The 27,397-nt window shown below is 46.2% G+C and overlaps 1 protein-coding gene across 1 annotated transcript; it reads left to right on the top strand.

The window, feature by feature from the left end:
- The first annotated feature begins 1,329 nt into the window (after nt 1–1,329).
- LOC309705520 (zinc finger protein 646) lies at nt 1,330–26,010 on the top strand. The gene is made up of 5 exons (XM_082531416.1): nt 1,330–1,817; nt 10,012–12,806; nt 13,338–14,447; nt 15,439–16,301; nt 22,023–26,010. Exons 2-5 carry the CDS (start codon nt 10,231–10,233, stop codon nt 22,445–22,447), a joined length of 4,974 nt encoding a protein of 1,657 aa, XP_082387542.1. The 5' UTR covers nt 1,330–1,817; nt 10,012–10,230; the 3' UTR covers nt 22,448–26,010.
- Nucleotides 26,011–27,397: the final 1,387 nt, after the last annotated feature.

Below are 27,397 nucleotides of genomic sequence, written 5' to 3'. Positions count from 1 at the left end.
CATTTTTACTTGAGTTGATTAAAAGGATTTTTCACACTTGGCTTCAGTTAGCTGTGATAACCTCGGCTGACCTCACTTCCTCCATCCTGCTCTTCATCCATCAGCTCCACACAGAGCACAGGTGCTCGTTAACCTGACCATCTCATCTTTATGATGTGCATGTTTGCTCTGACATCAGATGGACTTCCTGATAAAACCCTCCCAGTTTATCTGAACCAGGACTACACTGGCTCGTGGTCCCCATGTGGCTGGGTTAAGAGACATTGTGATATTATGAAAATAATAAATATAAGACAACAAAAGGGAGATAAACAGTATTCAGTCTTCATAATGCGGGAAAGTTTGTACAAAAAAGGGAAAAAGTGCTGATAAAATGTTGTTTCAGTTTAAAACTTTTTGGTTTTTCCACCATCTCACACTGAAACATGTCGATTAGATCTGATTAGACTTTTATTGTGAAGTATTACTTGATGGGACTTTTGGGATTACTTTATATTCTTTTATTCTGGTATAAGTTTGTTTTTTCTGACAGTCAGCTGACTGATGAATGGACCAGCTGAGGTTTGCATTCACACTGATTGTTCCTGCAGGGACTCGTCTGATCCTCGTGCTCTGCAGATCAATATGTTTATTGATTTCATGACGTTTTATTGGTGCTTCATGGAGCTGTTGTATAACTTTAATGAAGGACCTCCTCAGAGTCTGTGAGGGGAGAGCTGCTGGCCCACTTCATTCACAGCAGGCTCGGGATCGCATTAATGCTCCATCTTAAAATGACGACTCGACACTGGTTTGTTTGTTAGAACTTTGACACCAAAGCATCGGTGCTGTCTGATGTTGTGTTTTTATGAAGGATCTGCAGGACGAACACAGTTTGTGGGAAATGTGAGCATGCTCTTACTGAAGGGAGTCAGCTCAGAGATTCAGAACCATCTGTATACCCCAGAGACACAACATCTCAGCTACAATGTATGAATGATTGAAAATGATGTGCTGTACCGAGAAGGCTGGTTTAGACTTCTTTGTCCATCCCTGTTTTGGGAGACAATCAGCAATGCAGGAACGTGCTGCAGCAACATCTCCAGAAACCATTACACCTGTGACACCTGTATCACATATTATACACCATATATAACATCATATCACCTGGGTTTGTTGAGCAAGGTTTACTACAGTGTGTAAAAGTCCCAAAGTTACCGTTATGATGCAGAGTGTAGCATGTTTCAGGTGTGTGTGAACCTGCTGCGGGGACAGAACAGCACAGGTGAGTATTTAATGGTCACACTGCAGACTTCCCAGTCCTGAGCACGAGTCTGTGCGTCATGCAGACCGGCCTCACCTTCACCTGTGTGATCGGTGCCGCACTGAGTGGGATAATAATTGGCGGCTGATTAGTGGGCACAGGGACCGACACAGAGGCGGCTGCAGGGCCCAAGGTGTGAGCGCCTGAACGAGTCCCTCGGCTCGGTTCTGTTTTTCCCTGACGGGCCGGGCTGCGGTCGGTGTGTCTGCGCCAAAATGGACACCGCAGAGTCCGAGCCCTGAGAGCCCGGAGCCGCCAGCGCGCCGTGCCGCTACAGCGGCGCGAGGACTTCACTGTGCGTGTGATGACGCGCGTGCGACCGAGCGGCGCTGCGCTCGGCTAGCAGCGGCAGGAAGTACGCTGCTGAAGCGGCGGCAGGGGGACCGAGCCAACAACCAAAAGTCGGTGATGAGCAGGGGAGGAAAAATAATCATGCCTAATCCGTGAAAGTGGCTCATTTTGCATCTCCGCGCCGTGCATCGTTCACCCTGCGGGCGCAGAGGCCATTTGAGGGGTAAGTGTGCGCTGCGAAACGCCTCGAAAACGCGGTTTTCCATCAAAGGGGGCCGCGGTGTGTTTGTCGAGATCTTTGTGTCGCTCCGGACTAGCCTGGGGTTGCTAAGGCTAGCTGGGACGCTAACCCCTGCGAGTTCCTGCAGCTTCTCCTCGCTTGTGAGTAAAGTGCGGGCTCTCGGTGGCGTGTGCGGCCCAGCCACGGTGTTTTTGTGTGTCTGTTTGTGCTTTTCTTGTGTTGAACTTCCGTTATACCCCCTTTCTGTCATAGCGGGGGGTTGCTAACGGGATAGCCGCGTGCTAACGCTAGCGTTAGCTCGGCCGTGTGTGCGTGTGTGCGTGCGCGTGCTTTCAGCGCCTCTTCTCTACAAAATGCGTCTTATACAAAGACGGAGACGGTCGGGACTCACTCCGCCGTCAATCTGCGTCGTGTTTCGCTCTGTGAGCCCCGCTCGGCCCGCAGCTGGAGACCACCAGCGGGCTCCGTTTGCGGGGCTAAAACGCGAGCTAACCCCCGTTAGCTGGGGGAAAATGGCTCGCTGCTCGAAAGCCATTTTCCGAGTGAGATGGGGTCTCAGTGAAAGTGGGCTGATGGCTGCCGGTGATCTACCAACTCTGTTGGGAGCATCACATAGGAAAACAGCCACAGGCGTCTCCCCCATCGCTCACCCCGTCCTCCTCCAGCGGCGGAAAGCTGCGGTCTGGAGGAGGAAATGTCGGCCGGGTGTCGAGGAGAAGATGCCCCGCTTTGTCCCAGCAAATCCCGACCGAGAGGAGACAAGCCAAGGTCAGGGAGCCCCGCTGCGCACATTGGAGGCAGACCTGCCTTCGCCGGGCAGAGAGGAGCGGGGAACACCGCGGCGGGAGCGAGCGCAGCGGCTCTTTTGACCCTGCGGTAGTTTAACGAAGCAGGGCGGTTTGTTTACATGATGGAAGGAAAAAGTGACAGGCTGCTGATTGGCTGCCGCTCCCGGGCCCGATCACATCCCAGTGTGAATGAGACCCTTCGTGTGGAAAACCTGACCCACATTATCGCCGTGGACGTCTCTGTGAGCAGCCTCGGGTCCGTACGTGGGCTCCCAGCCACAAAGCGGCTCTGTTAAGTGTTAACAATGTGTTGCAGTTCAGAGTAATCCTTAAAGAGTGAAACACCAGATGGGCGCTGAGTTTATTTATTTATTTATTTGTACAAACTGGGTGAGAGGGGGGTGGCCCACAAAAATTCAGTTGTTTATTTTACTTTTAGTGGAGAGGTGTGTAACTACACAAACGTTTAGATATGATACAAAGTTGGGTGGAGCTTCTGTCCACTCTGTGTGACATCATATGAATCCATGTGTAGAAAAACTGTATGAGCCTGAGTGTCAGGTATATTTTTAAACTTTCATTTGTGTCATTATTCAGATATTTTCTGTTTCAACATGAAGAAAATGAGTTTGTTCTTTTCACACAGGGGAAAAAAACTGAATAGGATCTGAAATGTTGAGAGTCACTCGGGCGGGGAAAAGGTTTCGTTTTCCTGAAGATATCAGATATTTTTGATTTGCTGTAACATGAAAACACAAGTTTCTAAAGCTGTGATGCTCGTGGGACGGAGGTGAAATCTTTGGTTCAACTATAAGTTCAGAGACGCAAAGCAAAAGCAGGAAAATTAAATGTGGACACTAAAATCTCAAATAACTCTCTCTCTCTTTGTTATACAGTTTCTTCCTTTTAATTGGATTTTGTTGAACTGAAAGGGTTTGAAGCAGATTGCTTGACTTGGTCCTGCATAAATTCACTTTATTGATCATATACGAGAGAAAAACAGTCTTTTTGTCTGAAAAAGGAAGTGATGCATTGTAAAAATAATTGCTGATTTTTCTTTTGAGTAATTGAGCTCTAATCAGTGTTTAACTGTTATTTAATAATATGCAAATCTGAATACTGTAAGATAAGCCACATGGTCAAACATGAGGGCTGTATTAGCCGTTATTCTCATTAGGTAGGTTGTTCATTGTTACTTCATTAAAAAAAACCTCAAAGCTGAAAGTGTTCAAATCAATTTCTTTGCCTCCAAATATTCACTTTATTGATCATGTATGAGACGGAAAAGCAGCAGAGAGGGAATTTGACTTTTTCTACAGGAATTTGATTAAATGTGATTATTTTCAGTGTAGTCTCTGTAAATTTGTCCTCTGATTATTCTGTGAAGCACTCGGAGGTAAACGTGCAGAATGCATTAAAAAATAAAATGCAGATATTCTGAAATAATTTATTCTCGATCATGCGCAGTTTGAAGTAATCTGAGTGTATTACAGAAATATTCCAGCGTCTCCTTTAAGTTAGTCAGAGAAACTGAAGCTCAGTGAGGATCTGAGATCCACCGTGGACCGCACACACTTCAGCTGTTTGATTCATGCGAGCGACAGGTAGAGCTGCGCCTACCTGTGGCTGATGGCAGAGCGCTAACAAGACGGTTTAAATTTCAGGTCCCTCTTCGTGTTTCAGATTCGCCTCGACACTCAGCCGCAGCCAATAAAGCATGAGCACTCTGTGAGCGTTGGAGAGTCGAATCACTGATATTTAAATGGAGTGTGTGATTTGTTCTTGTTTGTAAAGGAGAAATAAATTTGCAGCGCTTTAATCTGCAGTCTGTGTGACTGAACAGCGAGGAAATGAACGCCAGGTTACTCTGTAATGAAATCACGACTGGCCTGTTTCCCTCGCCGGTGGCGTCTCCTGTCGCCTCTGCTACTGCCGTGGGCTTTCTTTGTCCTCACATCAAACATCTGGCCGAATGCAGCACCTCCTCCCTGTTTACTCCCCCCGCTCCTCCTCTCCATCATTAAAACTCGTCGCAGTGGCGGTCTGAACATAACCTTGGCATTTAAGGGCGACCTGCTCGTTTCCGTTTATTCCTGGACTCTGCTACAGCAGCGCGATTCACAGAGTCCCTGTTTAACACACTGGGAGGCTTCACGCTTTCATGTCTTATCTTCTCCTCGATCGTTTCCTTTACATGAAAGTAACAGAACACGCTCAGGTGTCTGCATTCATCCTAACCAGCACATATTTAGGCAGAGAAAATGTCTCGCTGCCATATTAGAATAAAAGATTTTATTAAATTTGTAAGAGAAAAGTCTTAATGTAAATGAGCTGGGGAATTTTCAGCGATTTCTAGAAAGCAAATTTTTGCCTCATTAGGTTTAAAAAAATAAATAAATAATAGAAATGCGTCCACATCTTCTGTTTGGCTGTCCCAGCTGGACAGCTCTGTGACCTCGTAGAGATGCAATGGCATGAAAACACTGATAAACTGAGTGTCAATCAGTCTGCAGCCTGAACTTGGGGCTCTCAGGGATTACTGTACATACAGTAGGCTCATTATTAACTTGGCTGTGTTTAAAATGGACATCCATCAGTAGAGCAGGAGACACATGACAGGAAGTAATGGGCAGGCTGGTTTTAAACACGTGGCTGGTAACAAGTCCATCTCTCCTTTACATGTCGGTCATGTGTTTTACTTCCTCACACAGAGTGGACAGTAAGTCGTCAGCGATGCAGTGTCAGATGCTCCGTTTCCTACTGAGAGTCTGACAAATACGTTGAAAAAGTCGTCTTTTTTTCAGCTGTTTTTTTTCTTGAGTAACGACTCATCAGTAAATGGTCCTTACAGATGTGCCAAACTTTATTAGCAGCTACTGCTGTCGTCTTTATCCTGCAGTAAACATGTTATGTTCTGCTGTACAGTTTTAACTTCTATGGGAGTCTATGGGGACTGAGGCACTACTGCCTCTGCTGGACCCCAGAGGAACTGCAAGGAGAAAAAACAAGAAGCAAAAAACAGAAAAGTGCCCGAGTTCACAAACGAAAAGCTTCATAATGATCAAGAAGGATGATAAAGATAACAAAGTCAGCTGAACACGTTGATGCACCGCAGCTCTGATAAACACAGCACTCGCCTGCTCTGAGGCGATGATGCTGGGTTATGTGCAGGAAAAGGCACCGATCTGGTTCTTGTGTCCCCGCTGGTGAAGGCATCGTGCCGCCTGTGGGCTGAGGTGGGGGGCTCTGCAGGTAAAAGCTCTGCAGGGAGATGTAGAGGAAGTTTCCCCTCACATCCTTCACTCGCTCCTGCTGCTGTTTATTTTCCTTGCTGCCTTCCTGCCTGTCAGACTGCAGCTCGTCAGCGCCTCCCCTCCTCCTCCTCAGGTTACCTCTCCTGCCAATCAAACCCTCCTCCACACCTTTATTTTCCACTGCAGCCCCCCACCCCAACCCCTCCTTTTCCCCCTCTTTCTGTTTTTCCCCTTCCTTCATTCCTTCCCCTCCCCCACGCCTCCCCTCGTGTCTCACCTCGTTTCCTGCTTCCTTCCTTTCTTTCTTTGTTCTTCTGTTTCTCGCTCATTACCGGTGAATCTGTTAATTGCTCATTAATGAAACGACTGTGGTGATAACGGTACGACGGTAAATATTTTTGTGTGGAGATTGGCGTGTTTTTCTTGCGCAGACAATCCGTCTCTGCTTCCTCTTGAATCGTTTTGAGTTCCTGGACCGATTTGTGCTGCTCAGCTCAGGTTTTCATGCTCATGTTTTATATTTAACAAACATCCAACAACTTGTCGACTAAATCACTTAAAGCTCCAACCTGCAGCACCACATTTGAGACCCGGGTGACCTCTGTCCTCTCACAGGTAGCTCACCTTTAATGAGACATGCACTGATCAAACATCCGTGGTTGATTGGGTATATTTGTGTTGATCAGTCCTGTAGTTTAGCCTCACCGCTGATATATTCGCTGCTGACTGGGTGCTGTTGGGTTTTAGAGCAAGTTTGTTTAGCTGAATTCCCATAATTCCTCTCTGTTCAGCCAAAGAGAACATAAACACAAACCCGAGACCTTAAATCCCACCTGATGACCAGGTGGTGTCCTCGTAGTGCTGACGCTATCGCCCGTGACGGCTTGTAAACCGTTTGATCCTCCTTCCTGTCAACGCTCTTTTCCCGTTAGCCAACATCTGTATTCCGGGCCTTTTCCTGCTCATAGAGATTCTCCAGTGGAGACTACACACATAACTGTGATATGTTATTTAACACAAATCTGGGTGTTTCCTTCTTCACGAAACGCCTGAGCTGTGGTCCATAAAGTTAAGCTTTAAGATTTATACTGTCTGCTGCTGCATCACAGTCGGCAGTTTGAAGCTGAGGTGGTGATGTTTACGTAGGACCCAGCTCGGCGGTCCATTACTATGTCTAACAGGAGGTTTCAGCCTCTCGGTTTGCTCACATTTAAATTAAGCTGAAATCTCAGATCAGTCGTTATAGACGTTGTTCTATAAAACCATCGTAAGCAAAGGCTGGTTCAGTTGTAATGCCATCAGAAAATCTGCCCATGAGACCCTTTGTGTTCTAAACGCTTCAGTTCCTCTGACATCCAGCAGAGGCAGCAGAGAGCCCGTACCCATTGACCCCCATGTTAACAGCCTGATACACAAACTGTGTAGGTTTATGTATATATTTCCTTTTCATAAAGTCCTGCACACGGAGACGATGTTTGGACTGTGGCTTTGGAGGACTTTATTTTAAATGATTTTTATGGGCTCAAATTGTGGTCATAAATATTTTGTACTTGTAAATCAGGATTTGTATGTGTAAAAAAGATTTGTGTGTGGACTTAGCCAAAAAATACGTGTGAAACTCTGCACTCAAGTTTCAAGTTACAAGTACGAATTTTGACCACAATTTGAGCCCATAGATTTTAAGTGACAGCCAAGTGACAGTTCTTTAACTCCCCCAGAAAACGTAAGAAACAATATTTTACATTTTCACTCTTAAAAAAGAATAATTCTTTGAGGCGTCAGTTGTAGAAAATCTAAATCTGTGCGTCTCTGCTGTGATTCATGATGTTCAGATTTGTTCATATGCTCGGTTATTGACGTCACCGACGTTATGAACGGTGTTTAAGCCAAACACTGGCCGAGGCTTGAACCTGCAGAGATGAGCTCGTGTTGGAGTTTTATAGGGATCTGTGTTATCAGGAGAAACCTGGAAAGTCTTTGAGCGGGCCTCGAGCCAGTGTTTGAACCCAGCTGTGTGTAATGAGATGAACACGAACGGCTGCTGTAATCTGCCACAGATTACAGATTACACATGAGCCTGTTAAAAAGGACGCAGACACTTTAATCCCACTGAAGGATCTGTTGAACTGATTCCTGATCAGTTTGTGTCAGACTTCCACCAAATGTCTCACTCAGAAAAATAATCACAAGCATTTTAAACTATTTTTTAAGATATACTTTTGTATATTTCTGCGAGTTGTGGTTTTGGAGAGCACATTTTAACGAGCTGTAGTTAAATTTCAGTCGTTTCTGAAGTGGAGCTGTGGCTTTTGTAGAGTGAGGACGTTTGAGCTGTCGGTGAGCTGTCGGTGGAACAAAACGCGACACCTGAAGGCCAAGCTGACCGACATTTCCTCCACTTGTGCTTCTTTAATCTGGAAAATAAGGGAATTCTCTATTTCCCAGTGAAACTCGCTGACAGGTGCAGCGCTCACTGTCACGCGATGTCTGGACAAACCTGAATCTCACGCCTCCACAACCAGCAGAAACACAGCAACTGCTCCTGGAACCATACAATAAACCGGAGCATTTTCAGTCCCAGCAAACCCAAACAGGACCGATTCATCAGCAGCATCAGCACGTCCGCTTGGACTGCTTTCTTGTCTTTAACCGACTGAGCCTGTCCTCTTTAAGTGTCTCATTTTCTTCTCACACTTGGCCAAAGAAGCATTGAGTTTGTGCCATGCTGCCATCCATCCATATTTCACAAAATCCACTCCTCCTCCTGCATGATGGGTCTGAATTTAATCCAAACAACAGTGAATATTTGTGGGTATTTACTCGCATTGTGCTCAATGCAGAGGTCCCGTTTGTAGTTTTATAGGCAGTGCAATGCACAGTGAGGCGGATCAGGTCCTGCATCACTGATATTCTGGTTTTTCAGTCATACATGTAAAGTCCAACTAATCTGGACTTTAGAGGTTCGGTCTCTGATCGGTTAGACTGCATCCCACTGGGGTCCTAACAGAAAACACAAACTATTTGATCGAGGCAGATTTTAATCAAACTGTTGTCTAATGAGTGAAAAATAAACTTTTACATTTTTTCCCTTCTCAGAACATAAAAGTGATCCAACCGTTACTGACACGGAAAAGCAGCACATTTTTCAAACTGGAAATTGATGTTTTAAATATCAAAATAGTTTCAGAATATTTCTCTTAAAATATAAATGGAGTTGCCTCACACATTGGAGGGGTTACACAAGTTTTAACAAGTTGTCACATTCAAATAAATCGGGAGGTTGAATTACACCTGACGTGTTTCCTAAAGTTTGGCCTGCTGCTCCGTTATCATCGTGCAGATCAGGTGGTTTTCTGCTCTCACCCTGCTGTGGCGACTAGGACTGGATCAGGTTTACCTGACCGTGGGCCGATCCATTCACAAGTCGGATCGTCCTGTCCAAAATTCGCAAGATAGAAGTCACTTTTGAACAGTATGACCCAAAACAACTGAGACCATGAACTACAAGACATTTTTAGAGATAAGCTAAGAAATTAGTTTCTATAAGATGGGAAATGTTTTTGCAACCACAGGTATCGCTGTCTGATGGCCTTCAGATAACATGAAGATTTAAAGCACTTACCCACTGCCTTGTTTTTTTTCTGACAAAGAAGTTACATCCATTTAATGGTCATTTATTGGTATAATAAAAAAAATGATATTTTGTTTCTAGAGTCTTCCAGTTAAACTAATTTGAAATGTTTGGTCTGACACTTTATTAAAGCTACAGCTGATGCTTGTGCAACTGTGCTACTTAATTGTTGTGGTTAGCAAGCTGCTAGTGATCACTCGGACTATTGCTGATCCTTAAGATCACCATCCACAATTTCTATATCCAGCTATAAAATTTGTGATGCAAAAGCATAATAAAGAAAATTAAAATGATAACAGAACCTAGGACCAAACTATTTATATTAAATAATCTTTGTAGGGCTTTCCTGAATATCCCAGTCATTTTGAGATTCTGTTATAATCAATAGCAAATAGCTGAAACTTAAACTGAGGGACCTGGACTGAACTTCGAGATTTTAACAAAAGATAAGTAGGTATTTGAGTAACCTGTTTTCTTTTTCTTCTTCTTTTGTTTCTCCACAGTGATACCTCATTGGCCGGTGTGACCCCCGCAGGCCTGCCACCTCCCGGGGTGGGTCCTGATTGACCTGCGCTGACGGCTCCCAGGGAGAAAATGGCCTCCACTGCTGCCCTCAGCTAAAGAGCTAAGCCCTACAGTTTCCTCCCCCACCTCCTCAACATCACTGTTCATTGCTCTGTTGTGAACCGTGATTCCCTCCAAACGATTTGCTTTAGAGTACTATGGCAATGCATGATATGAGTCGTGCCAAGGGTTTCCCCTGTAAAGAATGTGATATGGTTTGCCCGAGTACTCCAAGTCTTCTAGAACATATGAAAGCACATTATCAGCAAGAAGAGACCGGTCGTTTTGAGTGTGAACAGTGTGGACGAATTTATAAACACGCAGCTAGTCTAGCCAATCATAAAAAATCTCACGAAGTTGGATCATTCCAGTGTCCTGTTTGTACACGTACGCTGCCCAACGCAGTAGCTTTGAAAAATCACTTACGGATCCATACTTTATCCCCTAGTAGTGCACACACAGAGGAAGAAAGCGAGGAAGTGCCCGAAGAAGCCGGCCACGACGAGAGGGACTACGGTCTCACCCAGGACCTCTCGGACGGGTTTGGGCGCTCCCATTTGAACAATAGTGGTATGGGACATAGTGTCCTGCAAAGCCACGAGACAGACGAACACGGAAAAAAAGGCTCCCCTGAATCTGACGACGCTTGGGACAGACCTTTCAAGTGTGATCAGTGTGACAGAACTTACCGGCACCACGGTAGCCTGGTGAACCACAAGAAGTGTCACCAACAAGGAACGTTTAAGTGCTCTGTGTGTTTCAAACTATTTGGCAACCTGGCTGCCTTAAACAGCCACGAGAGAACTCACTCGAAGTTCAAGACCCCTGGGGCCTCAATGGTGAGCAGCAGCAGTAGCAGCAGCAGCCTCCACGACTCGGAGCGCAGCACTGGCACTCAGTCCTCTCAAAGTGAAGACACTACCACCTGTTTCTGCCACCTCTGCCAGGTAGCGCTGCCAAATAAGGCAGATTTCCAAGAACACATTCTGCTGCACAACACTGCTTCACCTACCCTCAGCCTGCCACGGAGTTTTCCAGGCATCATGCCTCATAATCTGAGTGCTGTTCGATCCCCGGCATACACGCCGGCGCTGGGGGACCCTCTGCCTCTGCCTCTGCCACCAGTGCCGACTGAGAAGAGGGGCCCCTATGACCCCATTATGGGCCCTCCAGTCAACAACCCCATCTATACATGTGCATACTGTGGCGCAGGACACCCAGATCTGGAGACACTGAAAGTCCATTATCTAACTCATGATCCCCACCCTCCCTCCCATAGTCAGGACAGCTCCATCCTCAACTCGGAGACTCTAAGTTCTGGATCCCAGAGCTCGGTGGCCTCCCCGTCAGGAGGTCGTGTGCCCCAGGCTAATTCTCCAGATGATGAAGAGCGGCGCTTTAAGTGTGGGGAGTGTGGCAAAAGTTACCGGCATGCAGGAAGCCTGGTCAACCACAAACGCTGCCACCAAACGGGCCACTACCAGTGCACCATCTGCTGTAAGCAGTACCCTCACCTGGCAGCACTACATAGCCACCTACGAAGCCACAAGGGTCGTCCTTCCAATCAGCCTATTAACAATGACAGCAACGACTGGCTATCCCCAGAGCCCCTGACTCTGGACTCGCAGCAGAGCTACGTCCAGGAAGGTAGTGGTGCCACCACTCCAATCTCCCTGCCAGGAAATCTCGGCGAAGCTGCCCACTTTGTACCAGATGGAGGCCACAGCAGTGGGCTAGACTCTCTTGAGTTCCATGATCGCTTTGATGGCAGCTCACTCTCCCAGAGCAGCTCTGCTCACCGGCAAGCCGACCGACACGTATGTGCCGACTGTGGTGAGATGTATGGCGATGTGTCTGGCATCAAGTCGCACATGTGTCCCCGCCGTGGCCAGCAGCAGCAGCAGGCCAATATGTCCAATGGTTTTATGGGGAATATGAACTACCATAGCTCCAGTGGAACCTCGCTGCCTGCTGGAAGCTCCAGCAGCCTGAAAGAAGGCGGCAGTCAACGACAGTATCCTCAAAGTGGAGGCAAGAGAATGGGAAGCAATGACAAAGATGACGATGATGATGGAGAGGTGTATCAGTGCTCAGTTTGTGGCAACCACTATGCTAGTTTGAGAGCTCTCAGAAGTCACCTGCGTAGTCATGCCAACAACCCCACAGGGCCAGGACCCTCCAACCTGCAGCAGGACTGGAGGATGATCTGCTGTACCTGTGGCCAGACTTTTGCCAGAAAGCAGGATCTCCTGAATCATCAGTTAATCCATGGGCCCCAAAGGCCAGATGGTCAGCAACAGGGTATTGCAGGGAGTTCAGCCAACGGCAACGAAAAGATGGATGGCCGGAGCCACATTTGTGTTGACTGTGGCATGTTTTTCGCCGATCGCCACCATCTGATCACCCACCTGTGCCCTGGGAAGAATCGAGGTAACTCGATGAACAAGCCCGGCCTAAATGGAGCCAAAGGGATGTCTGGAGGAGAGGGCGTTGGCGGTGGTGTCGCTGGAAGAAGTTGTGACGTTGGCGCAGATGGACGTAGGCCAATGGTCGATCAGAGTGACAAGCCCCACAAGTGTGACCAATGTGGGCGAGGATACAGACACCCATGCTCTCTCCTTAACCACAAGAAGTCCCACAAGACCGGTGTTTTCCGTTGCCTTGTCTGCCAAAAACGTTACTACAACCTGCTGGCTCTCAAGAATCACCAAAGGACCCACTTTGACTTAAAGAGGTAGGTCTTCTGCCAGTTTCGAATGTCTCTCAACAAATTCTTTAAAAAGTTAACATTAGAAACAGTTAATGGTAGTGCCTACTGGAGGTCAAATCCAAAATTATCATGTTACTCTTGTTTTGTAAATAAAGTAAAGACGTTAATAAAGTTTTGTTTATTTTTATATAAATTTTGTAGCTATTTTACAGTTATAGGTACTGAGCACCAATTGAGGCATGTGACAAATTAAAACTGTTTGGCTAATAAAGATCTCATTCTGTCAAAGTGAGTTTTTTGACTTTAGTTGGCAAGATTTATGGATAACATTTTCATTGGTTTTCATCTAAACTTTGAAGTACAGGAGAATTGTTGCCAAAGTAGGTAGGGGTCTGAGGCTAGTAAAACTGCTGAGAACTGCTAACCTTATTAAGAATCTGACTTAGGCCACCCTAGAAATACCTACAAAGTGTCATTTTGCTTTTGAAATGTACTGAAAGAGATATTGCTGTTTTTTGTTTTTTTTTTCTTTACCTTTGCCTATTTTTGCTACAGGCACAAGTGTGAAGAATGTGGCAAAGCCTTCAAGATCCAAAAGCAATTGATCAACCATCTCCGTCTCCATGAAGAACACCGAGCCAAAGGCCTTGTTCGGACCGGCCCAAACGGTTCCCGCTTCCAGCAGCCTGACCCATCTCAAATGCAGACTATGAGAGGGGAGCCATCGAAGGGCCAGGTGATGGGGGTCAAATACAGCCACCAAGGGTTCAAAAAGCCCTACTCGTCAGCCGGTACTTCCAGACCCCAGAAGTTTGATCCTGCCGAAAGTGCACGGCGGCCGTTTGCCTGTGAAGAATGTGGAAAGACTTACCGCCATGCGGGCAGCCTGGCCAATCACAAGAACCTTCACAAAATTGGAGAGTACCACTGCAATGTTTGCAACTCTACATATCCGAACAGGCTTGCAATGAAAAACCACCTTCGTCTCCATTTTGCCCAAAAGAAGCACAACTGCCAAGAGTGTGGCAAGGGCTTCCGCACCCAAAGGCAGCTCGCTACCCACACTACAGCCGGCCTGTGCAAAGGCCCACAAGGCCCTGGCGCTCAGATGGATTTCGAGTGCGACGGCTGCTGCGAAGGCTTTGCCACAGCTGACGAACTCGCAGCTCATGACTGTCCAGCCCAGCACCTGCCTTCATCGTCCTCCACCAACACCTCGACAACCATCAGTACCGAGAAGAACTCTGTAGACATGGACTCTGACGAGAGGCCCTATGCCTGCGACCTATGCAGCTGCGCCTACAAACACGCCAGCTCCCTGTTGAACCACAAGCACACCCACAAGACCGGAAACTTCAGGTGCAACTTCTGCGACAAGCCCTATACCAACTACATGGCTCTACGCAACCACATGCGCATCCACACGCAGCGGAAGAAGCACATCTGCCACACATGTGGGAAAGCCTTCCGACTGGCCCGGTTCCTCCGCAACCACCAGAAAGTCCACGAGGAAGGCGCCACCCCGTTTGGCTGCCCCACCTGTGGGAAGAGTTTCCAGGGGAGGTCCGGTCTGGCCAGGCACCGCTGCGGGGACAACCAGGTAGGCATGGAAGTCAGGAGGAAGGCCACTGCACCCACGGGAGAGGGCGAAGAGTGTCGGTACACGTGAGTTCTCGTCAGTTGTTTGTGATTCTTCGAAGTTGAAACAAACAAATAGTGAAGATAAATTTAGGTCTCTACATGTCTATTACAGGTATATGATCTCCAATCCGGCTTCCTTGGGACCATACGCGTGCCGGAATTCGGATTTTTCTGAAGTTTGGACAAATTGAATTAGTGGAGAGACCAGATAAGTCAACCCCGTTTGCTTACAGTTAGCATATATCAGACATTTTTAGGCTAGCCTCAGTCAAACATGTCATGTTCAGATGTACTGTTTACATGCTTTGTTTTTTTCGAACTCTTTAAGTAGTATTTTGTGTGCAGCATATTGAAGTGTTGATGTTGTGTGTTCCTTGCTTCTGTTCTGATTTTGATTGCAGTCTTTGTGTTTATTCTGACACTGGTTAGCTAATAGATTAGGAACTGCAGTTATGTGATGGGGCTGTTGCATTTTGATGTTCTGAAAGGGAAGATTAGGAAGTATTTGGAGCTAGCTGCACTGCACATGTCCACAGGTCACCAGTCTTAACACCTACAGGAGTCTTGATGCATGGTAGTGGTTCTTTGGGCATGTTTGATGGTTTCTCATCACTACATTCAGTATCCAAAGAAGGCTGAGACAGAAGGTTGTTTTATTTGTGCAGTGCAGGGAGCAGCAGATACCTTCCAGTTCCCTACACTTGTTTCTCCATAGTGTCTCCCATGTCCCTCCCTCCCTCACCCACCCAGCAGTCCTCTCCCCTATGACCTGTGTAGAAATCATTAATGGTACACCACTTTGTAGACTTCTTTGAAAGCTTTGAGCCGGATTTCAGATCATATACCTGTATGTGCAACATCCTAGATGATGACTAGTAAAAATACTTGAAATACTTCTCCAGAAAAAGTGGTAACCAGATGAATTTGGCTACAGCATTGAAATCGGACATCCATGTTCCGTTGCTAATCTCCTTCCTCTCTCCTCCACCCCTCTTCTTTGTTTGTCCCTGCACAGATGTGATCAGTGCGGCCGTTCCTACCGCCATGCCAGCTCCCTCCTCAACCACAAGAACACCCATACTGTCGGCATCTACCACTGCGCCGTGTGCCTCAAGACCTACTCCAACCTGCTTGCCCTGAAGAACCATCGCCGTATCCACTCTGAGACGCGGCGCCACCGATGCCACGACTGCGGAAAGGCCTTTCGAGTTTCCTCCCAGCTCTACAACCACCGGCGTGTACACCAGAAGCAGCGGGAGCTGACCTGCCGGTCCTGCCAGCGAGCCTTTCCCACGCAGGCTAGCTTCAGGCTCCACATGGAGATCACTCATGGCCAGACACCGCAGCCCCGCCAGCCCAGAACCCAGCAGCCCCGCCCAGGGGGCTCCCAGGACCTGGGCTGGGGGTCAGGCCTGGACCTCACCCTGATGCAAGAGCAAGGACTCAATCCCAGCAACGTCGCCAAAGTCCGCGGCCAAGGGAGCAACAGCGAGGTCGTCAAGTCCCATGTCTGTGACCAGTGCGGTCGCTCGTACCGCCACGCCAGCTCCCTGCTCAACCACAAGAACAGCCACAAGACCGGGACCTACTTCTGCAGCTCATGCCAGAAGGAGTTCCCCAACCTGATGTCCCTGAAGAACCACCGGCGCATCCACACTGAGCCCAAACGCTACCAGTGCCCTGACTGCGGGAAGTCCTTCAGGGTGTCCACTCAGCTCATCTGTCACCGCCGCATCCACACCAAGGAGAAGCCGTTCTCCTGCCAGCAGTGCGACAAGCGCTTCTCCTCCAAGTCCAACCTGAGGCACCACATGAAGGTGCACTGGAGCGGCTCATCGGCGCCTCCACCCATGTCCATGAGAGCGCCCAACTTCCTGGGTATGCCTGGCGGCCCCTTCATATAAGCTGCAGGGTGAGGGGGGGGGGAGGTGGTGGTGATGATGGTCTTAGTGGGGCTGGGGGAGGGGGGGGTCACATGCCGAAGATTGTGGAGGTGCCAAAAATGTAGCGTAGCCTTCCTCATTGACCATGTGTGGCTGTGGTGTGTGTGGAGGACAGACTGACGTGACGCCCCACACACACGCACGCACACACAGACACACACACACCCTCACAGAGCACTATGCTGCCCCGCACGCTGACTGACAGGCAGACTGGACTGACCCCCTGCTGCATGTTGCCTTGTTATGTTTCCCTGCCACGGACTGGTGCACCACGAGGCCGCAGCCATCAAGCTGCACCCAGATGGAGCGCGGGAGTCTGATTGGTCCTGTTTCTGATGGTGTTTACAGGACGTTTTCTTCCCGTGGCCTTCGTCACAGTGTTTCTAATCTGGTCTGGAGAGACTGTTTTGATCAACAGCGTGCAGGCCAGATTCGTGTTTTGTACCTTTATCCTTTTGGCCTGGAGGCAGCAAGGACTTGTGGGAACTTTTAGGACTGAACATGGACACTTTGGACTCAGAGGGACTGCTTTAAACGTGTGTGTGTATGTGTGCGTGTCTTCTTGTGTGTTGCAGCGGTGACCACTTCCTGACTTCTTGTTCACACGTGTGGACCCGGAGCTGAGCGACCGCTGCGGCTTGCGTGCGGTTTAAAATGGCCCTTCTCCCGTAGCGCCTGAAGTTTGATTAAAGACGTGATCAGTTTTTAAAAAGAGGGTTTTCAGACTTCCTGTAGCGCGTCCTGTTTGTGAACACGCTAATGCTGTGAACGGAACACGTGTCATATGTTCAAACCAAACGTTCTCATGTGAAAATGACTGTTGGAGTGGTCGTGGACCATTTCACCGCCCACTAATGGGCAGCGACAGGGCGTCTGTGTAAGATGAAGAATCACAAGACGACTCCTTTTAATCTGATCATCAGCTGATTGGCGTTTAAATATTTTTCCTCAGGCCTCCGTCTTATCACACCAGCAGAGTTCATACCTCAGTCTGATTTTATATCCAGTTTTTTATATTATTTAAACTTTATTTAAACGGGGATGTTCGTGGGTTGGTCCGAGCTTTCATTTAGGAAACTGTACATGCAGCGAAGTGTCCTGATTTAATTTCACCTCTTTGAAGCAACAAAAAAGAAAAGAGAGAATCTCCTCCTTTCATTACGTTTCCTCACCAATCAGCAGACAGCATGACACTAACAGGAAACAACCCGATCAAAGTATAAAACAACACGGAGGAAGTCCAAGTCCACCAAACTAACTGAATGTATTCAGACATTTGCACCAAGTCGAGAGTAATACGTTATGTTTCGGTTATAGTTTGGGTCTCGTCTGCCTCCACGTCAGCCTCACGAACCGTTAAAAAGTTAGCGTAGTTTAACAAAAATCATATAACAAAGGTTAACGGTGCCGCCGTGTCATTGTGTAAGAACGTTGGTCTACACACAGCCGATCACTACACATCGTTAATTATCCTTTCACTGTTAAATATTAAAGGTTAATTAACTGTCAGTATTTTAAAACGTTTGCTTCCTTTGCTCGAGCTCCTACAGATTTATAGATCAGAGACTTCCTGAAGGAGGAGGTTGGAGGAAACACTCAGGAACATCAGCAGGAATGACGGCTGCTTCCCTTATTTCTCGTTTTAGGCGTCGTTTCATTTTCAGTGCAGGGGGAAAAAAACCGTTTTGGTGGTTGAATGCGTCAAACGGTTCAAAGTGAGTAAAAGACTCGGAGCTTCCAAACGACCTTCGACCTCACGACGGACGCTAAAATAAACGTGTCAGAGAGTGAAACTGAATCCAGCTGTTTGGAAACAGACATGTCGAGTTAGTGTTAAATAATCGTGTTCACGAGATCCACTCTTTCAACCCCAGAAGGATTTGTTTTTAACAGATGGCATTAACGCAACAAACCCATGGACTTCCTGTCTCACAGGGGCGCTCTCGAGCTCTTCCAGAATAAATGAGACTGTGGAGCTGAAAAGCACTCGTCTGGTTTTAGGCAGAAATCCTCGAGACGGTAGATTCACTTCCATTTTTACAGTTCTTTTAGTAAGACACATTTTTGTGAGTGTGATGTCACAGCGCCACGAGCCAGAAGCAAACGTAGCCGGTGTGATGTCACCCATTTTCTTGCTGCCTCGCCTCCATCTGAACCGAAGGTGTTTAATAAGGAAAGAAGAACGTTTTATTGGTGTCTGCAGGTGTCGCCTCCTGGTGGTCATCATGTAGAGCGCAGTTTTAAGGCATCTTTTTAAACTCAGAAGCTACGAGCAGCTTTTATTCCTGCGGGTCACAGGAAGTGGAAATCTCAGCAAAAACCAATAAAAATCCTTCAACTTTCATTAAAAAAACACGAGGGAAAACAATCCCCTGTGATCGATCTCCATGACAACACTCAGACCTCTTTGCTGTTTGCAGTGAAAACGACCCTCCCCTGCCCCCGGTGTTCAGTAGGTGTAACTGCAGCGTAAAAAGCTTTCCGGAAACCAACAGCTCCACCTTGAACTGTCCGTTCTCGCGCTTTACGTCCACACGTATGAACAGGAAGTGACCCCTCCCCTCCTCTCTCCAGCCCCAGTAAGTATGATAAAACAAAAAGGCGAGGCCTGAGCGGCGGGAGGCGAGCGGCTGTACGAACTCGACGTTTCTGCAAGAAGGAAAAAAGATGACAGATCATGTAGTAATTCATTTATTTATATTATCATTATTATTAACACTTGTAATGGACAGCGCTAGTGTTTAGGATGTGAGTTTAGAGCTGTGTTGATGTAAACACCCCGCCCTCCTTTTACCCACAATGCCCCTTTCTGTGGACTCCACTGAGGACCTGAAACACGCCGGAGACGCTCTTCTTGCCTTCTTTCACGAGTGATGATGTGACGCTCCTTCATCCCTCTCTTCTTCCATATTTATCTCCTCCTCCTCTTCATCAAATCAGACTGAAAGGGACGCCTCGGTGTGCTCGCCGACCTTTCTGTTCCTCTTTATGGTAACCTCCTGTATTTATTGGTGTTTTGTTCCTTTTTATTTAATTGTTTGGGAAGCGTGTGTGTGTGCGTGTTTTCAGCACTGGTGCTAGTTTAAAAAGAAAAGTTAAAAGTGAAGCCGTGCAGTGACCGTCAAGTGCTGTAGGAGTCCGTGTGATCTAGAACACAGAAGTAATAAATGTCCATCCTCCGTCTGGTTGTCCTCGCCATGCCTGCTCTTCTCTGTGTCACACTTTCCGCCTGCATTTCAACTAGTTTGTAGAGAAGAAGAAGAGGACTGGTTTGGCACAACTACTACTCCCCGCCCCCCCAACCCCCACCCCCCTTTTTTTTTCTTTTGTTTGAGTTCTAACTTTTGGTTTCCATGCATATATATGTAATGCTTACTATACACTTTTATAAACTATGTTTTGATAATTCATTTCGTAACAGAAGATCTTGTCCATAAACTATAACCCTACTGCTGAGTACTGAAAATAAATAGCTGAAAAACACAGTGACACTCGGTGTTTTCACTCCGTCCACATCGACGTCTCTCCCGGCACCTTCACTGGTGTTGGCAGGAAGTTTGTGCAGAACCTGCTGAATGCATCTCCAGCTTTTAGTATCAGAGTGCAGACGGTCTGAAGGTTTTTACAGCGTCAGTGAAGTAAAGTTGTTTTCACACGACTATGAGTCTAATGTTTGTGACACACACAGCTGCTATTACCGTATTTTTTATTTATTTATTTATTTTTTGGACCTTAAGGCGCACCGGATTATATGGCGCATTAAGCGAAACAAAACCGACTCATTCTTCTTGCTTCCTCCACTTCTGTACCATTGATTCATTAATGCTGTATTCTATCACAGCAGCTCTGTTCCCGTGTTGTTGCAGTAAATTAATGACTAACCTCGTATTGTGGATGAATAATCTCAGTTGTTCTGACTGAAGTTTGGTCCGTTTACAGCATCCTGCCATGTGATTGCATTTGTCTCTAACCATCAGGAACCCTCACATTAACTTTTATCGAGTGGAAAGAAGTTAGCGTTCATCCTCCAGCTTCACTGTGTTTATGCTAACATAGCTGTTTCACTAGCGATCATGTAGCACATCATTATATACCAGCTAGCCCAAGGACCCAGGACCCAGATTCCTCCGTGAGGCTCCAACAATCCATCAAGCAGTGCGGCTTCGTAGCTACCAAAGTCGTACTAAAACATTTTTTTGACAGATTTTTGAGCGCCGTGTAGCACATAAAATCGGTTCAAGGTCAGTAAGCACAACCAGAATTCATACATAAGGCACACTGTCAATTTTTGAGAAAATAAAGGATTTTAAGTGCGCCTTATAGTGCAGATAGTACGGTAATAAAAATCCAGGTTTCACTCACTGAAGGAAAAACTGCAGTTTTTATCCCATAAATGATGTTTGCTCATTATTAGATGTGTTTAATTACTATTAATAAGTTACTCTGAGTCACAATGATAATTCAGCATCACTATGTTGTTAATGTAAAAGCTGACAGCACAGAGTTATGAAATGTGTGACAGAAACTTTAAGGTTTTTCTGTGTCATCACTGATGATTTTGGATCTTTGGACACTTCTCCCCCAGGAAACAGCCGAAGGTGTTATCATTAAGTTATCATTAGTTCATAATAAGAGCAAACATACAGCTTTGTCGGTTAAAAGACGATCGAGTCGCTGATGTATAAATGGGTTTTTTGTTTTAAGGCAGGGGTGGGGAACTCCAGGGCCGGTGTCCTGCAGGTTTCAGATATCACCCTGAATTAAATGAGTTCATTAACAGGCCTCTGGAGAACACATGTAAATCATCTGTGTGGATCGAGGACACGTTTAAAACCTGAGCACATCGACCCTCGAGGCCTGGAGTTGGACACCCCTGATTTAAGGCACCAGTAATTATGTTTGTTAAATGAAATGATTTTGTAATTTTCTGATGTTTATCTGAGGATTTAATTCATGTGTTTATTTTCTGCAGTCTAATGTTGATGATGACAATCTGATCTTTAATTCACACTAAAAAACATAATCACGTAATTAAAGTGTTTTAGCGTTTATCGGTCACGTAGTCGTGTGACACGTTTGTAGTTTATCAGTTTATAATGAAACTCTTCACATCCTGTGACTTTAATTCCTTTTTTAGAAAAATCTCACGAGCGTCAGAAACGTGATGCCGTTCATTATGGTCCTGCATATATAACCCATGTATGTGTTCACGTGGCTCACACCTGTGCAGGGCTTTGACAGCTGAGGAGACAAGATAAGAGGTACGGAAGCAGCCAATCACAGGAGCTGCAGGCAGTGCGTGACAGGCGTAACACAGGTGTTACTGTTCAGATATTTCCCATCAGTGTTACCTGAAGGAAGCTCGAGATGGTTGCACAGCACACTCCCTAAAATAAACCCTCCGGCTTTGCTTCGTATTCGGCCGGTCGTTCTCGTCACTGACTTGATAAATGACACACTCGAGCCGCTCGTTTCAAAATTCCAAAGAGAAGTTTGGAGGCTTTGGGGGTGTTTTCCAGCTTTTCCTGGTTGGAAAATTGGAGTGACAACATAATATTCCGACTCTGTGATTGGCTGATCTGACAGTGAGCTTCAGAGCCGACAGACCCTTTGTGGGTTACCCTGAACTGAAACCTTCGTGTTTCTCTCCTCCCAGATCTGAGGCCGGTGGTTTCGAGCAGCAGCTCCAGGAGCTTCGTCTGCGGCCAATGCGGTCGCTCGTACCGCCACGCCAGCTCCCTGCTCAACCACAAGAACAGCCACAAGACCGGGACCTACTTCTGCAGCTCGTGCCAGAAGGAGTTCCCCAACCTGATGTCCCTGAAGAACCACCGGCGCATCCACACTGAGCCCAAACGCTACCAGTGCCCTGACTGCGGGAAGTCCTTCAGGGTTTCCACAGCACTCATCTGTCACCGCCGCATCCACACCAAGGAGAAGCCGTTCTCCTGCCAGCAGTGCGACAAGCGCTTCTCCTCCAAGTCCAACCTGAGGCACCACATGAAGGTGCACTGGAAGAGCCCGCTGCTGTCCAGAAGCCGGTCTTCGGCCTTCCTTGCCGTCTCCTCCAGACCTTTCTGACCATCCGGCCTCGCAGTTCTCCTCTGAGCTCGTCCAGTCTGACAGACCCGGACAGCATCGTCTCCTCCAACATGTTACGACCCTGCTCAAAAGCCGCAACATAAAAAAGGCGACGAATACCACACCGGACTAGGTGTGGCCAATTAGCACCATCTGAGCACATTGAGGAGATTAGGGGCTTGCTAGGGGCGTAACAAACAATATGACCGTATAATTCAACCTCAATTTAATCCTTCCGGCTGAAATCTGAACTAAGATCCACATTCAGGAAAGTTTCCCCAAATCATTTTGTGATGTCACAGTTCAGAGGGCGAATCAGCAGAGATCCTCACGTACCTGTTAGCTGCCTCGGCTGTTATCCTTACATTAAACTAACGGAGAGCTTGGTGCTCATTGATTGGCTGGACTAACCGTGTCAGACTTTTGGTTTACATCTGGTTTCGATTTTTTCAGTTCCTGTCTGGTGAGATTAGGGCACCAAAACCTGATGAGGCTGAGGTTCAGCTTAGATTAGCTAGACACAGATGTCCTGTGGTGGATGGACGACGTGGCTCGGCCAAGCCGTAAATATGGTGGTGACGATGGTAAATGGCCTGTGTTTGTATAGCGCTTTACTAGTCCCTAAGGACCTCAAAGCGCTTTACACATTCAGTCATTCACCCATTCACACACATTCACACACGATGACTTATAATGATCTTTTAACAACCTGATGACATTTGAAGTGGCTGAGTTGAAGCAGCGGCCTGTAGTTTGTGTAGTTATCAGGCAACCTGATGATCTTTGTTAGCCAGTGTATAACTGATGGATGTCGTCCGTTGGTTTCTGAATGTTTGAAACCTCGTTGTTGGCGCCGTGTTGGGTTTGAAGTGGCCATATTTGAATAACAGCTGGGTTGTTATCACAGACTGTTTGGGGAGTGTCGCACAGACGGAGTTACCTGCTAACCAGTGCTCAGTAACATCCAATGAACAATCTCAGATTTCACTGTGCACCTAAACTCTTGCCCCGCCTCCTCAGACCGTCTCTTAGCAGCAGACGTATTATTGGTCTGAAGCCTCACAGACAGCTAGCAGCCACAGCTGCCTGTGTCACCATCCATCTGTCAGTCAAAGAGGCCACGCCCCCATACATAGCAGACCACATAAAACTGGAGCCATGCAGCTGTTTAGTTGTCTCTAGTGGATGTTAGAGAAAGTGCAGGTCGCCTGCGTTGCCCAGGAAGTGTAAAACTAAATGTTTAGCATTTCCAGCGTTTCTTTGATAGAATATTTCATCATGTCCACCAACTGCAGCAGATTTAAGCAAGTCAGAGGAAACTGAAACCCTCACAGCTGGTGTTCAGGTTTGCTGTGTGACGAGGACCTCTCCGGACTTTTGCTCCTGGTGGGAACTCGAGTTCCTCCCCGGCGATACTAATGGTGCTCAGGTCTTTGACCCCGCCTCAGACAGACCTCTCTGACGGTTGGCATGTTCTGGCTCCTCGGCAGCAGACACCAGGGGGATTGTGGGTCTTTTTAAAAATTTTTCTCAGTGTTTCTGATTATTGCTAAGGATGAAAACTCATCATCTTCCTCAGCTGTTGCTGTACCCCCGAGGGGAGGCTGAAATCTGACGTGTGGTTTGTGAACTTTCTGGAGGCCTCTGTTCACCTTCCTCCTCACCTGGTCCCCAAAATAAAATCCAGTTAAATATGGAGGCCCAGTGCTGTCACTTCAAAGGAGAAAATTGATCTCGTAATAATAATAATTTTTTTCTTATAATGATGTGAAGTTTTCTATTTTTTTCTTTGTAATTATAACATCAAGTAACTGTTTAGGTTTAGATGTTTGTAGACGAGCTCTGGTGTGTAAACTAAAGCTCTGATAGGTACTTAGGTGATTACTATTAGAGAAATAAATGACGTCATACTGTGTGATAATCTGGAGAGTAATTTGTGAGATTATATCGGTTCATTTATCTCCTCGTCTGGATTTTGAGGTTTTTTTCTGTGATAAATCTGAGAGAAACGGATGAAACGCAGAAATGTTTCCCTGCACGCGTCCATCAGAGGTTGGACGCCACTGTGGGTTTCCTCTGTGGACGAAGCTGGTGTCAGGAGCCACGCAGTTTTGTCTCTGAGGAAAATCAGTGAAAAAACAGACAAGCAGAGACAACAGTGCACCCTCGACTTCAGTCAGACTAACTGGAGTTTGGACCACAAGCCTGTGACTGTCAGACACAAACTAAGATGGAGAACACTGACGGTACTGATGTGATGCGTTTGTAGCTGATTCTTTAGGGACTTCCTGCTCATCTCTGTATCTCTGTGTCTATTTCCTCCCGTTAGCGCTGTGTTATTCACGGTTTTTACAGTTTTACATTCACAGTTGACCCTCTGCGTCTTTACAGCTGTCTGGTAACTCGTTCATGTCTAATTAAAGCATAGTGGACCCAAAACCGAACCTTGTGGAACTCCCGTTTTCTAATGTTCGAGAGACATGAAATAACGTGCTGCTGTAACCTCAGAGAGCCGTGAGAACACGCGAGATCAGGTTGGTTCAACCCAAGTATTAGTGTGATTAATTACTTGTTTAGATTTAGACTTTTCTGTTGTTGCCACTTCCACCCATTTGATAAAGCGGGTTGGTCAGCGTCTGGAAGCCTGCCGAGGGGCTGTACCCCTGTCATATGTATATGTTTTGGGGATGCCCTGTTGTCCCAGACGTCAGGGGTGGATCTAGAGACATTTCTTAGGGTGGCAAAATCAAAGCCGTTATTTTACACACTTGCAGGTGTTACATCCTTTAATATGAATTATACACTGTTATAAAACATCAAATGCAGTAAGTATACACACGTTTCGTATAAATATACTCTAACTTTTTCTTACCCCACATAATTAAGCATTTCAGTTACATAAAATGTGAATTTTGATTCTGTGTTTAGCCTGGATGGTCTAAGCAGCTTGGAAAGAAAGCTTGAAAGAAAAAAAGCATCTGGGCTTCTTTTTTTAAGTTTTCTTGAAGACGTTTCATTAAAGAAGCTTTTTCAGTTTTAAGCGCAATTGGTGGAGAGTCCCAGATTTTAAGCCCTATGGGAGTGTCCGCAAGAGGGTCATGGATCCCCTATTGGTCCTCTACCTAATGGGGGGGTCCATGACTGAAGAAGCTTCTCGAATGAGAGGTGGGACGTCCAGACTTTTCTTTCCATGCTCCTTAGGCTACAATGACCTGGATGGATGACTGAGAACCTTCACAAACATAGCCTGTATCATAAATTAAGCATGCAGAACATATAGAAAGCTACATTGTTGCTTAAATTTACACAAAATGTCAGAAATCTACAGCATCATGAAACATTTTTCACCAGAACTGTAAACCTATTTTTTCATGATGTATGAGGTTAACCCTCCGGGCTCCAGGGTATAACTGCTCATTATTTACTACAGTTTGATTTTACCTTTAACAATATTTTTGCCTCACATGTCTGAATTTACAGTTATTCTTTCATTGACACATTGTAAAAAAAATAAAAACCAAGTAGGGAAAAAGTTCTATTTTTTACCTGTTTAGTGAATCACTTTCATAACTTTAAATGCAAATATAAACTGTAAATTTTATTAACTTATGCACACATGTTGTAAACAATAAAGTTATACGAAACTATTTACCCTGATTTGCAGCCACCCTATCATTTATATAACCATTTTAAACTAAAACGAGAGAACAATCAGGTGTCACAGTTAAGATGATACTCAAATTATTCAAGTTAGTCCACAGAGGAGAGCACCACAGGCCTGACAGCAGGAGGTGCATCACTCAGCGTTTATGCTGCAATCCGTCTTTGGTGGCTTTTTGGCAGCAACTGTGATAGTGTTGTTCTGATACACACAACAAAACAAAAACTACACACTAACTACACACTCCAAACACGCTACACATCACAAAACTCGCTCTCAGCGCCATCATTCCCAAAACGTTTCTCTGTTCCTACCAAATAATTAAATCCCACATTGTTCCGTATCATTTTTATTGGTCGACATGTTTACACTTTTCCACTAGTAAGAAAAGGTGGTACGTGATTTGGAGGTGTGGCATGTTGTTTGACCCCAGAGGGTTAATAACACTCACCTTCATTTCATTTCCACAGTGTAACAACTAGAAATCTGCAAATGCCCACAGTGTTGATTCAAAATGTGCTCTGGGACAATCACAGGCATCGGTTGCTACTGACAACAAGAAATAAAGGTATGGGCTGAACCATTTTTTAGTGGTGTTGTAATATATTCAGTTTTAGAATTTATATTCAGTGCTAACTGTAGCTAAGCTCAAAGTGTTAATGCTAGCTTATGTTAATAAACTTAATTGTGATAAGCAAAGCACAAAGGGTGGCAAGAGATTATTTTAGGGTGGCACATGCCACCCCTGTAGATCCGCCCCTGGCAGACGCATAAAAACGTGAACTAAAATGTAAAACATTGAGCTGCATGTTTAAAGCCGGACTTTTATATAAAACTAAATTATTTACGAACAACTGATGTTATAAAACCTATACACGAGAGCTCGAGATCAGCTGTCCCCCAAACCAGGGCTGGACTGGGACAAAAAATCGGCCCGGGCATTTTGACTAGAGACCGGCCCACCAAAAATGTGACGTCATTCAGGGGTAAAACCGCAAAGGATTCTGGGAACTTGTGGCAAGAGGTACTAGCGCATGCAGGCTTTCAATTGAACTCAGTTACACAGCGATAAAAAGAAACACAAAAAAATGGCAAGAAGCTGTTGTATTATTAACTGCAATAGCCGGTGTTGTGCCAAAAAGCGATTGTCTGCCAGAAACTGATTTCCGGTATTTGCCAAAAACTGATTGCTCGTATTTAAATTGCTATAAGTAACTTGCTGGGCTATAATATGTGAAACATATGTCAAATGCATCCCTCATGGATGACATAAAGTCATCGCTCCATCT

Source organism: Aulonocara stuartgranti (assembly GCF_965226115.1).
Source record: "Aulonocara stuartgranti genome assembly, chromosome: 4".
Taxonomy (NCBI): domain Eukaryota; kingdom Metazoa; phylum Chordata; class Actinopteri; order Cichliformes; family Cichlidae; genus Aulonocara; species Aulonocara stuartgranti.
The sequence above is the reverse complement of the archived record's forward strand: the minus strand, read 5'-3'. Positions and strand labels throughout refer to the sequence as shown.

What these genes read in the sequence shown, in the direction of transcription:
- LOC309705520 (XM_082531416.1), top strand. Translation starts at nt 10,231, where the DNA reads ATGGCAATGCATGATATGAGTCGTGCCAAGGGTTTCCCCTGTAAAGAA. An exon ending in ACCCACTTTGACTTAAAGAG is followed by an intron (nt 12,807 to 13,337) that starts GTAGGTCTTCTG and finishes TTTTTGCTACAG; the next exon opens with GCACAAGTGTGAAGAATGTG. An exon ending in GGCGAAGAGTGTCGGTACAC is followed by an intron (nt 14,448 to 15,438) that starts GTGAGTTCTCGT and finishes GTCCCTGCACAG; the next exon opens with ATGTGATCAGTGCGGCCGTT.